Here is a 17,523-nt window from a genome sequence, read left to right on the forward strand (position 1 = left end):
CTTGATCTGAGAGGTCACAACTTCACAAGTCTCTAAGATACCAGAGGAGATGTAAGATTTGTCAATATATAAGCTTTACAATTTACAATTTAGGCATTTAGCAGACGATCCTATCTGGAGCGACTTACAATAAAAACTTCAGAGAGACATTGTACGTATAGAGCCTCAGTAATTAGGATCACAGGTAAACCAAGAACATACTGTAGCATCAGTCTCTAAACAATATAGCCTACTAACCGGTATCAAAATATTAATCTGTACATTGAAACATAGAACCCACAGTAGCATCTGTCTACTGTAAATAACATAATAAAAATTGAACCTCTGCATAAGTCTGCATGATTGTCAAGACTAGGTCAAAAGCTACGGGCTAAGGTGGAGTCTGAAGAGGTGAGACGTCAGTTTACGTGAAATCTGCAGTTCTAACTGCAATGGGGAGTTTGATCCATTGAAGATGTTTGAATGGATTATGGCACAACATTCAAGTTCAATCCATAATAGCCAGGCTATACAGACATTAATCATGATAATTATTCTAATCATTATGCAAATATCTATCATAGGATTGTCAATAACAGAAAAAAATATATAATATAATATAATATAATATAATATAATATAATATAATATAATATAACAGCCAAGACAGCATAATTGCACAACACATCACATCAGTAACATACTAATACTAATGTATAGTGGCAATAACAACGCGTCAAGATGCGATAAATTGTGAGCTTGTAGATAGATATACAAGGTATACTGTAAAATAGGGATAAAGTGGTTTATTATAAGATTATAATGTATATCTGCAAAGTAACTAGTAACTAAAGTTTTCAAATAAACGTAGTGGAGTAAAAGTAATTATTTGGATCAGAGATTTAGTGGAGTAAAAGTATTGGAAATTGGAAATACTCAAGTAAAGTACAAATACCTCAAAATTGTACAGCAGGACTTAAGTAAATGTACTTACTTTACACCATTGGTTTTGTCTTACATGCGGCTCACACTAATGACCTTACATTCCAACAGTAACTACTGTATATATTAAAATGACCTTACATTCTAATTATTTTAATGACCTTACATTCTAATGACCTTATACATTCCCACAGTAGCTACTCTACTGTATATGCCACCTCTACTGATCTACTGATCCCAAATGACAAGTTCCAGTATTATTAAGTACAGTACTCAACTCTCTCTGCCAACTAAAGGAGCAGGAAAATACATTTAAGGCACCTTATTCTGGGAAGGTTTAAAGAAGAAAATAACCATCCATACCTGTAAGTTGACCTTACAACCTCTGAATGATGATGAGCACCGCAAAATGCCAGTGACATCCAGCTCCTTTTATAGGCAATGTCTCGAGATTTTACAACAACTAGAAACGGAAGTTGCCACATGCTGTCAAAGGAAAATGGGTGGTGGGGATTGGTCGTGACTCACAGAAAAGGATAAGATAGTGTGAAATCTGACCTAAAACTATATGGCTAATGATAAGGTACAGTATATGGCATAGCATAATGTTGCACATAGCATAATATATGCCTAGTACACAGACACAAACAATATGTGACCCAGTGGAGGTCAAGTAGTTTCACGAAAGTTTGACAAAATTACAATATTGGTGGTGTACACACACACACACATACACACACATACACGCGCGCGCGCGCGCGCACACACACACACACACACACACACACACACACACACACACACACACACACACACACACACACACACACACACACACACACACACACACACACACACTCAAACACACATGCATGCACACAAGCACACGCAACAAACAGTGGCATTTGTCACATTTGTCCTACACTACACAAGACATAATGTAATTTTGGGGTCGATAAACATTGGAAATCATTTTTTGCCAATCAGTATGGAATATCAAAAATGTATATCCTACAATATGAGACAGAGATAATTTTTGGACAAGAGTAGTGGCAAAAACTGTGTTTTGAAGAAAATCCTCTATAGGGAGAGGTAGGGTCTCAGGTGGTAAAAGGCTATCTCAGTAACATTGCAGATATGGTTTTTCAAATTGAGGTCAAGGATACCAGGGTGCTAGGGTGGAATAGTCTAGAGAATCCTGAGGAACTCCGGTCAACCATAAGTCCTTTTAGGCTCTATTAATTTAACGATCCAGCTGCAGCAGATGCCAAAAACCTCTGCCCACACCACCGGGCCCAAGTATCATGCCCAGTGCTGTGGGACGGGGCATCGCCACCCCACGGCGTAACCAACAGAAGCCACCACGCGTTAACATTCACGCTGAGGAAGGCTCCGGCCAAAACATCCACGGTGCTGCCGCTGGATCGTGAAATAAAGAGAGCCTAGAAGGACTTTTTAAGTGAGTGCTGGTGATTTCACTGAATTCTGTTCAGAGCCTGGCACCCGATTAAATGAAGTATTGCCTGTCCATAAGGACGAGTACTTGCATTCTCTTTTTCAAGTTGCTACTGGCAACATACACAAAAGGTTTGGTGCTGATGCTGCAGCGTTTTGGAGGTTAGCTCTGCAGACACACATGCACACACAGACGGGGCGAGAAGAAAAATAATCTCTGTCGACGGCCCTTTAGCCTGACAATGATAGACACTGTCCAAGCTTTGAGGCGTGTGTTATCTTTTAATCTTTTTGTCATTTTTATTTATACCTGCACCAAGATACGGTACATTCCTTCTACCTTTGTACATGGTTAATAAAGCTTCTGAAGTCTGTTTAGTGGCATCACATTCTTTATAAGTGACTAACTCTGTGATGGGTTCTATTTACTATAGCCTATTTGTATAACTATTGGGTTAAATCAGTCGTTCTTTTAACTAAAACTGATTTGAAATTAAAATAATAAAATGTGTAAAATCCTCTCATGAATCAGCCTATTTCATCAAAAAACTACTGTTAAACATTCAATATTTTTTCATTCAGCCTCAGAGAATCTGTAGATTGGAGTGGAATTGGAAATGCAGATTCAAACTCATCGCTAATCTCTGTCTATAGGTGATTTTCACTAACAAAATGAACTTCATCTTTACAGTAATACATTATTAATAATAATAATAATATACCAGATTTATATAGCACTTTTCTTGGTACTCAACATTGCTTTACATGGAATCAACTTCATTAAGAAAAAGCACAAATAATCTAAAGAGTCAAATCAATAACAATATCAAACATATAATTTTCCAAATGTCTGAGTGAGTGTCTGTCTGTCTGTCTGTCTGTCTGTCTGTCTGTCTGTCTGTCTGTCTGTCTGAAACAGCGTTTCTCCTCAGTGGCTGGAGCAATTGATCTGAAATCGCATCACCATTAGCATATGAACACACCTGACATAACTGTGAAGCCCGTTTGTCACTTTCACAAATCATATGCTGTATATTAGCATTTTTATGGTGTATCTACTATCTATTCTGCATCTAGCATGAGGCATATCTATTCTGCATCTAGATCTAGCATGAGGCAGCATGTTTAACCAGCTCTGTGTGTGTGTGTGTGTGTGTGTGTGTGTGTGTGTGTGTGTGTGTGTGTGTGTGTGTGTGTGTGTGTGTGTGTGTGTGTGTGTGTGTGTGTGTGTGTGTGTGTGTGTGTGTGTGTGTGTGTGTGCAGGCAGGCGGGTGTGTGTGCAGGCGGGCGGGGGGACAGTATCTCTGTAGCCATTAAACGAAACGGGTATTTCTTACATTGATGCTCCTACATATTATCATGCAAGCACCAGTTAAAGTTACTTTCCATCCCTCATATACTGTGTGCACAGTGCACATCCCATAACCCATACACTGCACATCATTTCGGAGCTCATATCTTTGAACGGGTAAGGGCTAGTAAAGCTAAAACAAGAGTTGAGTGTTTATCTGGGGAAAGCAATGAAGAGGTGGGTTTTGAGAGCGGTTTGGAAGCGTTTCTTTGGCCACCGGGATCTGAGCATCACCACCTGAGGGGATGGGAGGGGACATGAGGGTGGAGGAGTTCAGAGAGGTTGTTGAGTGCGTTCATTGTTATGTACTGTATATGTACAGACTTAATCTACTGAAAGAAAACACTGACATGTACAGGTTTTGTGATAAGATGTGTCCTTGAACTAAAATGCACCAAACATTGACTGTTAGTAACCATTCATCAACATGCTGATTTAGCAAATATTTTATTTTATGCACTTAATTCTTCTTCTATGCTCTAATGCTCTTTTAACTGCATTGATGGGCCTGCATAATGAAGGATTTCACCCATGTTACTTACTGGGTGAGCAGGATACTAACACCAGGATACTGACTCCAGGATACTGACACATAGCATGATAACAATTATAAAATAATCAAATATTAGACAAGCCACCTGACTCTGACCATATGTGGGTTATGTAGTAATGTAAGAATCACCAGTCCTGAAAAGCAACCGGAAAACGAATGGTCCTGGTGTGTGCACGCGTGCCGAGCATGTACGCACATACAATGTTTTGACGGTTTTAAATGATTATAATTGTTTTTATCTTTGTTTTTTGGCACTTTTTATAGTCTATCTGCTTAGTCTTATTGCGACCGTAGGTCGCAAGTTTACTTTGAGAAATTGAAATTGTACACATTTTTACGGTCTATGGGTTTGCTGCTCTGACATTATGCTCTGATGTCACTGTGATGTCCGGCACATCTTGTCCACGTATATGTGTATCTCTGAAGGTCACGCCTGACACTGTGGTTCCCTTGACACATCACAGGTGATATCACAGGTGACATCACCTATGTAAAAGTCCATATATGGGTATTCCCCAGAATCCCCTTTATGCCCATATATGAAGACCCCTGTATATCTCTGGCCAGATGGCCAAGACATGGCCCATATATGTTGGCTGGTTCAGATAGGGATCTCCATGTATGGGCATAAAAGATTTTGTATGTTGTGATGTCATGGGAACCACTCTAACATAATCCCTTTTATGCCCATATATAGAACCCTGATGTCATCAATATTAAGCCCATATCTAACAGGACTTCATATGGGAATGCCCATATATGGAGGAAGACAGCCCATATATGTGTGGCTGGTTCAGACAGGGATCTCCATGTACAGTATGGGCATAAAAGGGATGTACTATACTACTATACCATATATGGGTAACTGGTCCAATATACATTGCTGGCCAGATCGCCAAGAATTGGCGCAACCTTGCATATGACTGTCGCCCTGAGGCGTCTTACTAGTTTTATTTATTTATTTATTTCCCCCCCTTTTTTTTTTACTTGTATGTTTTCTGTATCTGCACTGTGTTTCATAGCTGGCCTGCTTTACTTCGGTATGACAACTGAATTTCCTCTGAAGGATCAATAAAGGTCTCTCTATCTATCCAACATGAAACCAAATGGAACTTGGGGGTCCATTTGGTTCCATTTGTAAATTAACGCTCAAATGATTTACAGTGCACACATAAAGATCTGCATTCAAGCACAATGCCAACTTGTTTCAATCATTTGTCCTGCAGGTCAATAGCAGTGACCACAGTCTGTCACTAGTCCATTAACTGTCATATCTTAGATCAGCAGATAATGTCAGCATTGTCTTGTGTACTTTGAACTTCTACACCTGGACACCATTAAACCTGATGACCTATCATTGTCCTGACAAATATATTTAAATGTAAATATTTGAAACATTAAACCTGAGGAGCAATGTAGATCAACATTAGGGTTCTGGTCAGGTACCGTTTTCAGATAATTACTTTTGATACTCAACTAGAATTAATATCAGATGCTTGAAGACTTTCAAGATATCTCTATTTCCATCTCACATCACCAGACTGTGCTGCTGCTGCTGCTGCTGCACTCACTCACTCACTCACTCACTCACTCACTCACTCACTCACTCACTCACTCACTCACTCACTCACTCACTCACTCACTGTTACTGCAGATTCTTATCTTACATGAATGCTGCTGAGGGGCATAAATAATGGGGATTGTTGGTTTTAAAATTAACTGATAATTTTATTGCATAGTTATATATACGCACTCTCGCACGTGCACACGCACACACGCGCGCACACACGCACGCGCACACACACACACACACACACACACACACACACACACACACACACACACACACACACACACACACACACACACACACACACACACACACACACCCACACACACACACACTATCAAAAGGACTAAGGACTGTTAGGTAAATGCATAATGCATGAACACAAACATTGCAATAAAGGTCTATCTATAAGACCTTGAATCCAACAATGCCAGGCCTGGTTTGCCATCTCAGGTCTATGTGCAGACTGAGGCTCAGCTACTGATATGTTATTTATCAGACCAGCCAAGGCCAATTACGATGATTATTTTGTGTGTTATTCCACTCGTGTGCTAGACAAACCGGAGATAAGCTTGATAAAAGAGCACTTCAAAGGCTCGGAATGTATCGAACTACTGAGATGAACTGTCTTCAGGTGCTTAAGTTCATAGCCAATATGGTGCAACTGTAATTTATAGTTACAGTATGTGGCGATGGATATGTTGTAGTACTAGTACTACAGGAGGGGAGAATAAAATGTCACATTAAGCATGATTCATCATGTTTTATTATGTCATATCAACCACATGAACTGTAGCATCCCTATTGGGGGATGCTGGGGTGGCAGAGCTATCTAATCTAGTGTCTCTAGTATAGGACCCTGCAGGGGGACTGGGGTTCAAGTAGTTAAGCATATTGTCATTGTCTGTCTGCAGCCTACAGGCCCCCTGGTGGCATCCTACACATGTTGTCTAGAATGAAAGCACAAAAACAGGTATACCTACAGTCTGTTAAAAAAGCTTTACCGTGGTTATAGAGGATTAAAGGGAAACATTAAGACCAGTGTACAATACAACAGTTAAAACATCAACTTAAGTGAGTCAGAAGTACAGATACACCATATATAGGAACCCAGTTGAGTAGTTTCTTAAAGCAGCTTTAACTCTTTACATAACTTTAAACCAATGACAAAAAGGGGAAATCAAACAAATAAAAAGATGTATACAATGTAATAATTCAGAAAGCAATAATTATAAGAATGATGAGAGGTCAAAGTCCTCATTGAGACCCGGGTAATAAGTGCCCTTGAGAGTGTACATTCAGTATGCCTCTCTTTGTTTGAGGCGTTTGATTTCATCCCCACCCCAGGCATCAGAGCTGATGACTTCGATACCAGATACTCTTAGAGTTGCATCACGCCCATGTTGAGCTTCAATATAATGTTTGGCCATGGGGTACTTCATGGGTGGTGTTGCAGTTTATAAAGCTTGTGATAGGATAGGTCTTGTTGCATCACACATCTTTGAAAGTGTCAGTTGTTTGTACAATAATTGCAGTGACCACAACAAAAATTGCCCTTAGGTCGGCAAAGCCATGTGTTACAGTAGGTTTGGAAGCAGGAAGATTAACTCCTGACGAATTTATCTTTGATGGTCGGGGCCCTTCTAAAACTAATACCCGGGGGTTCTCTGAATACCTCCCATAGAGAACTGTCACTTTCAATAATGTCACAGTTTTTGTTAATGTGTTAGATTTGAAGAACTTCTTTACTGTAGCGAATGACTAAGTAAGGTTTCTGTGCGTGCTCTTGTATTTAGCAATTTAATAATGATTTAAAATGTTGAAAATAGCCGATCCAAGCTTACAAAGCCTCGCACCGCGATATTGTTATAATTGATACTGACCAGAATACTGACCACTGACCAGGATACTGACACAAGGATACTGACACCAGAATACTGACCAGGATACTGACACCAGGATATTTTCATTTATTTATTTTTATGTTTTTAAGATGACGTTTGTAACATGTAGAATGATCTGGGATGGTGTGAGAGCCCTCGTGTGTAGGCTATGTTTTGTTGATGTTACTGTTGATTGATGAAGCATCTCAAGGGATTTTTTTAAATAAAATGAAATTAAATGAAAATACTGACCAGGACACTGACCAGCCCTTGTATTTATGTATGTATGTATTCCACAGTATACACCTGTGTACATTTTTAAAATGAAAATAAAATGACATATTTTATGTATTTATTTAATAAATAGAGAAAATACAAGACCTGAAAGTAGGAAATGTACATACTGGAAGCCTATGGGCTATGGCTTTTATTGTTGTAACATACTTTTGTTTCTTTTCTTTGGTACAATAAGTCTATATTGTTTTTTTATTCTGTAATATTAATGTTTTCTTTGTAATAGAGGGTATGCAATGCATATGCCACTCAGGATCAGCACCATGGACAGACTGAGTGGCAAAACATATAGCAGCAGGAAGCGCACTCCTCACTCAGTAGGCGTTCCCACATAACTTTCGGGTACGATTGCACGTCCATACCCTCTATAGTCAATAGTAACGTAATGTAGTTTTATCAATTCATGTAAAATTCATGTTTCCTGGAGAATGCCACTTCTAAAGCCGTTTTTTATGCATTCTCCCTCACATTTTGACTGAATTTGGGCGTGTCATTTCTTTTTACATTATTTTTTAATAAAATAAATAAAGAAAAAAAAATACTGACCATGATACTGAACGTGATGCTGACATGATACTGATACGATATAACACTTTTCTCAGCAATATGAGCCGTATTACATTACATTATGAGCGGCTACGTAAGGTTCTTAATGAAACACATATATAACAAAAACAAAAAAAATCCATTATTGCGTTGTGTGCTCATGATTTGATTACATTTTGAACAGATTATGAGTGTTTACATTGAGTTGCTACACTCTTTTGAACAAACACCATAAATATTACTATCAGAATACAGAGCTTTGACTTTTTACCAATAAAAATGAGCAGTGAAATGATACATTACACGTTATTTTATTAAGGAACATACATTTATCTACTGTCGGCAGTTGGAGATTGGATTGGAGATTGTGACTAACAGGAAAAAATAATCTTGTTGTTACTTTTCCTGCTGCGGTCTACTATCATACTGTATGTTTACAATACAGTACATACAAATAAAGCAGATTTGATTGTCAGGTGAGTATGATGTTTGTGACGAGAGGCCCAGGCGGTCTCAAGGCCAGTTGCAACACTTGCAGGAGTCCCAGTAGATAAGGCCAGGCTGGCATCTGTGCAGGTACGTATTCCCATGAAAGCACTGGAAGTAGGTGGTCTTGTCAGCGATGTTCTCATACAGGCCGTCAGGTCGACCTTGACAGAACGAGGCCACGGGATCCTTGGTAGTGGTCGGGGCTGGTGTAGTGGTGGGCTTAGGGGGGAAGCCTATAGAAAAGATGCACACAGCGTGAAAATAAAAGAAACACTGGTTTTTAAAAATATGTTGTCACTGTAGTTTGATGTAATTAAGGGATTGTAATTCTGATTCTTGATCCCAACTAAATTGCCTGCCACAGGACGAGTTTGACGAGTTTCGACACTGGATGGCGCTGTTCGCTAGACTAGGGGTCACCAATTATTTTCGGATTCCACTGGACGTCTCCTGACACGTCGATGACGTAACCGGAATTAAAAGGGGAAAAAACAACACATAGCCCAATGGTTGTTATATGGCAATGAGGCAAAGTTGATGTGGAAGCCTCTATCTTTCAAATGGATGGTCGCGTCTGGACAAGGATTATTTTCCCATTCTAGGACACCCGTGGGCTTCTTTTGAATGCTCCCGCGCGCGGATCGGCGAGACGCAGAATATTCAGCGATTTTTCAGGTTGGTGAAAAATGCTCTGAATCCTAGCTGGCAGACAATGAGTTAAATCTAACATATCTTTGCTATTTTGATGATGTATTAGAATGTTTTCCATGTTGACCGTAACACATTAACCTCTCCCAGTCGGTGGGTGGGGTGACTGCAGAGTGTTTAGAGTAGTGTTTTCTCAACTAGGACGGTACAGCCCTCGTCACAATTCACAATAAAAATAAAGCTTACATTTGAATTGGGTGTGGGGGGCTGTATGGTACCTTCATGTTAGGTAGGGGGCACTGGCACCCACACCCTGGTTTTTTGAGTGTGTCATATGCATGTGCAGAGTGTGTATGTAGGTACAGTATTTACCCATTGAGTTCCTCAGGTGGTTGACCAGAGGATAGGGCCCCTCTGAGCAAAATGCCCCATCAAAGTCATCCATGTCCAGTGTCCACACATGTGCACCACCCAGGTTGATATTATTCATCCACTGGACCTGCAGGATGTTGAAATATAAGAGATCAAAAACAGCAACAAATATACTGATACACTCTTAGGTCTAAATTAACACTAAGGATCTTTCTGTGCAGAAAATCTTTCTGTTTTATCTGTCCTTTCCTTTGTAACATACAGATGTTCATGAGAGATAAATTGAAATTTGGTGAGAGTGGATGTTTTTTTAGTGTTCGTTTTTGGTGAGAGTGGATGTACCTTAGCAGCTACACTGCGTTTGTCATCATAGCCCACCCAGGCACTTCCATAGGTGGCATAGGGCACGGACTGTTCAGGAATCCAATCAACAACAGCACTGCCAACAAAGCCACATACCTAGAAGCACAGGGACGCATCATTACACAGTTATCAGACTGAAAAGTCAAGTCAAGGTTACCTGTATAGCCTGAATCATGGTTACAGTCTCAAAGGGCACTTATGGGCCCACATTTAACAAAAGAAACAAACATCATCCCTAGCCAGGAAAAGAAAATCTCTAATGAAAAATAAAACTTTGATGGGAAAAGAAAAGCACAACTATTACGCTTGAGAACGATCTCAAGAGATCTAAAAAAAAAAGAGATTGGACCTTGTATTACTGTATTTGTATTTCATCACCATCTCAATTTATCAGCAAATATCAGGGAGGCATTCTGTTTCATTTAAAGTTAGCTCTAGTAGGAGGCACCTCATAGTAGGCCCAGAAGCCAGCCGTGCGTGTGTAGGGTCCAGCATCAGCGGGTCCATTGGCTGGGGCTCCAAGGCTGTTGGATGAGCTGCTGAGGCGATAGGTACGTCCGTAGGTAGGGAAGCCAAACAGCAGTTTCTCAGCTGGAGCACCCTTAGCCAGCCAGTGGGAGATGGAGGCATTCTGAAAAAACAAGTAAATAAGTATACCGGTAGTTATAGTCTGTTCGTCTGTTCTTTAAATGTTGTGTGTGTTTGGTAGAGAGACCAATCTCTCTTTAATTTCTGAGGTCTTTTCCTCAGACTATGATGGCACGGTTGGCATGATATTACAATGACTGCAGAAACTTGACTGTCAAATTTCTGAGAGAGGTAGACAATGAATATGAGAAAGAGACAGAGGAAGACAGTAGAGATTGTAGGGAGTAATTTAACCGCATGTATTGTCATTAGTGCGTGCCTGTGGGTGAGCATGCATACCGGTACCTGTGTGTGTGTGTGTGTGTGTGTGTGCGTGCGTGCGTGCGTGCGTGCGTGCGTGCGTGCGTGCGTGCGTGCGTGCGTGCGTGCGTGCGTGCGTGCGTGCGTGCGTGCGTGCGTGCAATCCGTGCATGCATTTGTACTTACTACATTGTGGTAAATATGTGAGCCAGAGTCAACCCTGCTGTAGGACAGTGGGCTGTTGTGTCCAGTAACTGGCTCCCAGTGGCCGTGGAAATCATAGGTCATCACATTGATGAAGTCCAAGTGACTGTTAATGTAAAATATATATCGTAATTTTACTAAAAGTAGTAAAACATTAACAACACTACATCTAATTAGTAATGCCTGGTGTTAGGAATCACATGATCGTTGGCCCCACATGATCTTTGACGACCAGGCATTTAATCCCATTAATGCCTTGCTTCTGGACCTCACCCTCTCACTTTTCAAAATATACAAAGGGGAGTGGAATGGTCACTCCATAACTATACTGTAGCTTCACTTAACTGTTTAAGCCCTTATACGTATGGCAAATTTGCGGAAATAGCGGATCTACAACCTGACAACACGTCGCTTGTGAATTTGTAGAGCTGCTATTTTTTTTACATTTATTTGGGGGAGGGGGGAGGGGGGAGTGACTAATGTAATATTGTGGGGGTGCCCGCTGGCCTAGTGGTCAAGGTGCATACCACATACTAGGCTATGATGCCTGCTGGCGTCGCCGGTTCGATTCCCAATCCGGACGATCTTTTCCACATGTCATTCCCAATCTCTCTCCCCATTTCCTGTCAGTCTACTATCCTATCAAAATAAAGGCATAAAAAGCCCAAAAACAAATCTTAAAAAGAAATATGTAATATTGTAATATGTTCTAATTAGGGACACCATGGTTTATGTCGTTAACTCCCTCTGTACTGTACTGTACTTCGCTGTGACACAAGAAACAAGTGAGACAAGTGAATTCCTAGAAACAAGTGAGACAAGTGAATTCCTGCCAATTTGAACTTACGGTGCGATCTCTTCAACCTCATAGGCTCTTTCGATGGTGGGGAGGAAAGCGCCCACGTTAGCTGTCAGCAGTAGCTGGGTCCTCCTGTTGTCTTTTGCCTCATCCACAAAGGCCTGGTCCAACTCCTGTTGGGAGAATATACAAACACACAGATTACAGACCCAAAAAGCCTTTGTTACTGGAGACCCCCCTATTTCACAATGGGGTTTGTATTATTATTTTTTTTACATTTTTACATTATGTCACTAGGTGAAAATAACTGATTCCTTCGCTCAGTTGCTTTTGTTTTGTTTTAATATTGGAAATCGAATATCACAGTGTAGTCCAACATTAGTTTGTCTTTTTGAAAGCGATGAGGACATTAATGCACAAAATGTATTTTGGAAGAACAAAAGCCTGCTCGCCTTGATCAACGTAGTGAACCTCTGCTTGTCCTCAGGTGGACTGCCGTTGTGCCCTGGGTACTCCCATGCCAGGTTCAACCCGTCAAAGTTATGGGCACGGAGGTAGCTGATGGCAGACCTGATGAACATTGCACGGCTCTCAGGCCGGCCGACCATGCTGATGAATCTGGTGGGATGTAAGAACCAAACCACTGAAATTGGCGAGGACTAAACTAAGCTACAGAGGATAGTCAGAAATCAAACATATGGTGCCCATAAAAGGGTAATGCCCTCTGTCCATTCTGGGCTACAGGCAGGGCTACTCTGCTATAACTGTTGACACTGTGTTATAATCAGACTTACGGGCTGAGTCCATTGACTGTGCCTCCGACAGACAGCAAAGTCTGCAGTATAGGATTACTAAGGGTAGAGAGGGAGAGAAAGAATAGTCAAATAGAGTGTTACAGTCTGTAGTTATAAAACCCTGCTCTTTGCCAGATTTGTAATGTTTATTTTACCGCTGTTTTTCTTTTCTTTATGTATTTATTTTTTATGTAAGGTGTATGAACCATTTATGTTTTGTAATATGACATAAATTACACCTGTTAATATCCCAAACGTGAATTTTGAAGCTGTTATTTGCTTTTTAAAACATTTCCTGTGTGGTTAAAAATATTGATAAAGTGTGTTGATTTGTGAAAATTATCTTATCGAACAAAACATGTTAAAATCATAAGCCTTTGTTTGCTAGAGATAGTTTCTTAATTTATCCAAAATTCAAAGCAAAGATTCCATTGGATATTCCAGTGGGAACCCTTGGTGGAGATAAATAGGTGGCCTACCTAACCCCGTTCTCTATGAACAGCAAACCACTTTCCATTATCTCTTGGGCAATTTTCATATTGTCAAATATTTTTAAAAACAGAAATTGTAAAAAGCAATTCACAAGCTCACATTCCGTATGACAGCGTGTGAGCTTGTAGATAGGCTATTTCAGTTATTCTTGAAATACGGCCTAACCATGTTGACTAGATGAACTCACACAGTCTTCAGCTGGTTAAGGCCGCGGTACTGCTCTACATCATTCCATTCAATGTTGGTGATCTGATTAAAGCTGTTGATGGTGGCCAGGCCATAGATCACATGAGTGCACAGGAAGGGATCCACGTTTCCTGGGGTGAATTTAGCATTGCCAGGCCTGTACTGGGCCCAGTTGGTCATGTGGCACACCAGATTAGAGGAGGATACTGAAACGGGAAAGAATCTCAAGTTTTCATTTGTTTAAATTCTGATCCTTATGATACAGTGTTTATACTAATCGTAATACTGCAACAGTCACTGTTCATAGCATGCTACTAGCAACCGATCTATTGTTATTTTCATCATTTACATATTTTTGTGTAGCATTCTTAAAATCAATATCACAAAATGCTGTTCTGTCACCAATTGTTCTTGTAGCAAATCGAGGTAGTAAGAGAATCAAATCTAAAACTGTGGCTCCCTGGAGTTAACATGAGATAGAAAAGAGTAAAATGCTTACCGAAGTGCAGAGTAAGCAGAACCCCAAGGGCTATAAAAAGTAATACAAACATAAATAAAACAGACTAGTTAATTGAATATGAACCCAACAAGATGATGCATAAACACAACTATTAACAACATAATAACTGTATAACAGAATGAACAGAACAGTGTTTATACCTGTGAGGAGAGAAAGTTTCACCATTGTCTTTTTCGAATCCAGACACTTTTATCAGGAACTACAAGAAATACCAAACATTAATAATGATTAACATTAATAAGGCCACAGCAATATACAGCCAAATGCTGTCAAACCAATTTAGATTAACATGGGATTTACAAAATGTACAGTCCACATTGAGATTGATACATACAGTACTACAAATCCAGAGATGATACAGTACCTTTCTCCAAGAAGAACAGAGAGAGAGAGTTCAGTGACTGTCCCTGTCCTTTGTGATTTATACTTTCCTTATTAGCGAACAATAACTGGTGGCAAAGTGCAATTGATAAGTAATCAGGGTAGTGGGAGTCTGGCCGATTACCTAATGATATGACCGGCTTACTGGAAAAGGTGCTGCCCTTTTACTGGAAAAGGTACAGTACATGCACAGGTACACTTTTGTACTTATTGGGCATAACGACACAACGCTGACAATAATAAATGCATGTATTTTTTAAATACAATCCCATGGTGTTTATTGAATAATATTTACAGTACAAGTGATCAAACCCCCCCGCCCTCCCCCCTCTTCACATTTCCATTCAATCACACATTTGGAAAGGCGTAACGGCATTATCCAGTCCAGTGTATTTCAGACCCTGCCAGAAGAAAGACCGCCTCATTGTTTCCACCAGGAAGTGTGTCACTTTCAAGTTCAACAATCAGTAACTGGTCACAGGTCACCTTAAGCCTGATTTATAATTTTTTTTATGTGGGTGTCGCTGGTCTACAAGCTCGTAGACTGGCTATTTTTGTCATGTGACACAGGCTGTAAAATGGAGCAGTCGTTAGGCTTTAGACAGGGTGTGAAACTGCTATGATTTTTATGGCTGAATAAGAAAGCTTCTGCGATAAAAAATAAATAAACACACTTAATACATAATAAGCATTTAAAAAACAAAACAAATACATTGTTCAATGCATGGCTTTCTGACTTGTTCAGAGGCTAAACGATGACATTGTACATTGTGTCTCTCCCTATACAGTGCTTGGTGACACGACATTTGGCTGTCATCAGTACATTTCACTAGTGAAAGAATATGTGTGTACAACAAGAATTACAGTATTCCCTACAACTATTAGGTGAGATCCATGATACATCTGCTTTTATCATGCTACCCTGTGTTTGTTCATATTGTACTTCATCCTGTATTGGTTTGGAATTGGATACACCTATAGCTACTGAAAATAAAGCAAACAAATCTGTCCCATTTCATTTACATGAAAACTGTAGTTTTGGCATAATGGGTGCAACATACTGAAGTAAATAACTCAACTATTTTCTGATCATCTGATGTTATAAAATGCATTGTAAAAAAAGCAAGAAAAAAAAGCTGCCAATCAATCATTCACCCATCTTTGCCACTTCCAAAGTAATCTGTGTACCAAAAAAAGAAAGATAGAAAGATAGATAGATAGATAGACATTGTCTCTTCTTTCTCTTACTGTGTGTTAACATAAAAGTTAAGTGGTATGTAGGCAGAACTGTTGCTCGGTAAACAGCAAATAGTTGAACTTGGAGCTTGTATCTGGTATACATACTGTAAAACCAAACCTTTTGAAGTTGAATTTGAGCTGATGCTAATATTAAATGGACAGGTTGATGGGTTTCATTTGAGAGTAAAATAAACAAAGTGATGCTGATTATCACTCATTTTACTACAAATGATTAAATATCATGGTGAAAATTACCCTCAATACCAATATTCCAGAGAACCAAACCTTGTATTCCAGCAAAGTAATTACAATAACACACCAAGTAAAAGAAGATAAGCCTCCACAAAACATATTTTACATACACTTGTGTCCAGTCTGTTTTGCTTGTTACAAAGTCCAAAGTGAGAACAACTAATATGTGAATGTTCTGAGCCACACAAGCACAGCTTAACAAAACAGAAAAAAACTAATTTGCAAATTAGCTTCAAGAGTAAAGCTGATAAGATGACCAATTCAGCACGACACATTCAGGACCAGAGGAACGCCATCTGCCATTGTTAACCGGGACAATATCCAGTTGCTAGATGTCATGTAAACAATGAACAAGGCATATTGCATAACAGCTGATATGTTAACAGGATAATGGTAGCTGTAACAACTGCGATAACACTGAACACTGTTGAGCGGCTCTTTAATCATCAGTAGTTATTCTTCTCGTCTCAACAATCAACCTCTGCACTATTGCTGTACTATCAGCCAGCATGACAACAAGGCTGCAGCCTAGTGACCAACCCGAAGACCCTTTTTTGCATTTCTTCTGTGTCGGGTGGACACCTTGCATGTCCAAAACCTTTCCTTTCCTTTGATTATTAATTCAAAAAGAAAATAGCCGATCAGCTATTTTCACTACTTTTGTGCAACGCAAAAGTGTTGCACAAAATCTTTGTATGATGTACAGTAGTTTGTAATTTACAAAAAAAAATAAAATAAATAAAAAAATAACATTAAAAGAAACATGGAAATATGGGGTTTCTGCCCGACAGCAGCGATTTGTGTCTGAATTATGTAAACGGCGCAGGCACAAAAACTGTAAACAAAGAATTTCTACATACTTTCTTTCTTCCCTGTCAAAGTTCTTTCAAAGAAAACCTAAATGATAGAAAATGTAAACAATCATTCGGACCAGTTATGTCTCTCTGTAGTTTTGCTGTAAGTACAGCTGAAGCAAAAAGTACAGTCTAAAATACAGACATGAATAGAGGCCTAAAATTCAACAATAAAAAGTTCCTCAGTGCTTGAATGGGCGACTCTAAAATGTCCATTGTATATACTGTAGCACTTATATGTACACTGACTGGAATAGAGACACGACCAATAACACTGTTAGCTGTTGACTCAGGGAAATACAGTATGAAAAGCCAGAGGGCCACAGCACAGATACAAGAGAAGCGTTAGCCACGAATGTGATGGTCCCCATAAGGCATGGTCTCTATTGGCACCAGTACATAAATACCAGTACATACATACACAATCAGGTAGTCAAACCCACCCCACCCCCTGTAATGCCCACAGACA

At 39.7% G+C, this 17,523-nt stretch overlaps 1 protein-coding gene across 1 annotated transcript; it reads right to left on the reverse strand.

The window, feature by feature from the left end:
* Positions 1-9,086: 9,086 nt before the first annotated feature.
* LOC308287211 (acidic mammalian chitinase-like) lies at positions 9,087-14,605 on the reverse strand (the record flags this gene model as incomplete). Its single annotated transcript, XM_080728328.1, has 11 exons — positions 14,469-14,605; positions 14,308-14,337; positions 13,810-14,014; positions 13,131-13,187; positions 12,789-12,954; positions 12,385-12,509; positions 11,520-11,643; positions 10,894-11,076; positions 10,425-10,541; positions 10,083-10,209; positions 9,087-9,295 (listed from the first exon to the last, which is right to left on the reverse strand). The coding sequence occupies exons 1-11, from the start codon at positions 14,491-14,493 to the stop codon at positions 9,087-9,089; spliced, it is 1,368 nt and encodes a 455-aa protein (XP_080584454.1). The 5' UTR covers positions 14,494-14,605.
* Between the last annotated feature and the right edge of the window lie 2,918 nt (positions 14,606-17,523).

This window comes from Nannobrachium achirus, assembly GCF_963921795.1.
Source record: "Nannobrachium achirus genome assembly, chromosome: 6".
Lineage (NCBI taxonomy): Eukaryota > Metazoa > Chordata > Actinopteri > Myctophiformes > Myctophidae > Nannobrachium > Nannobrachium achirus.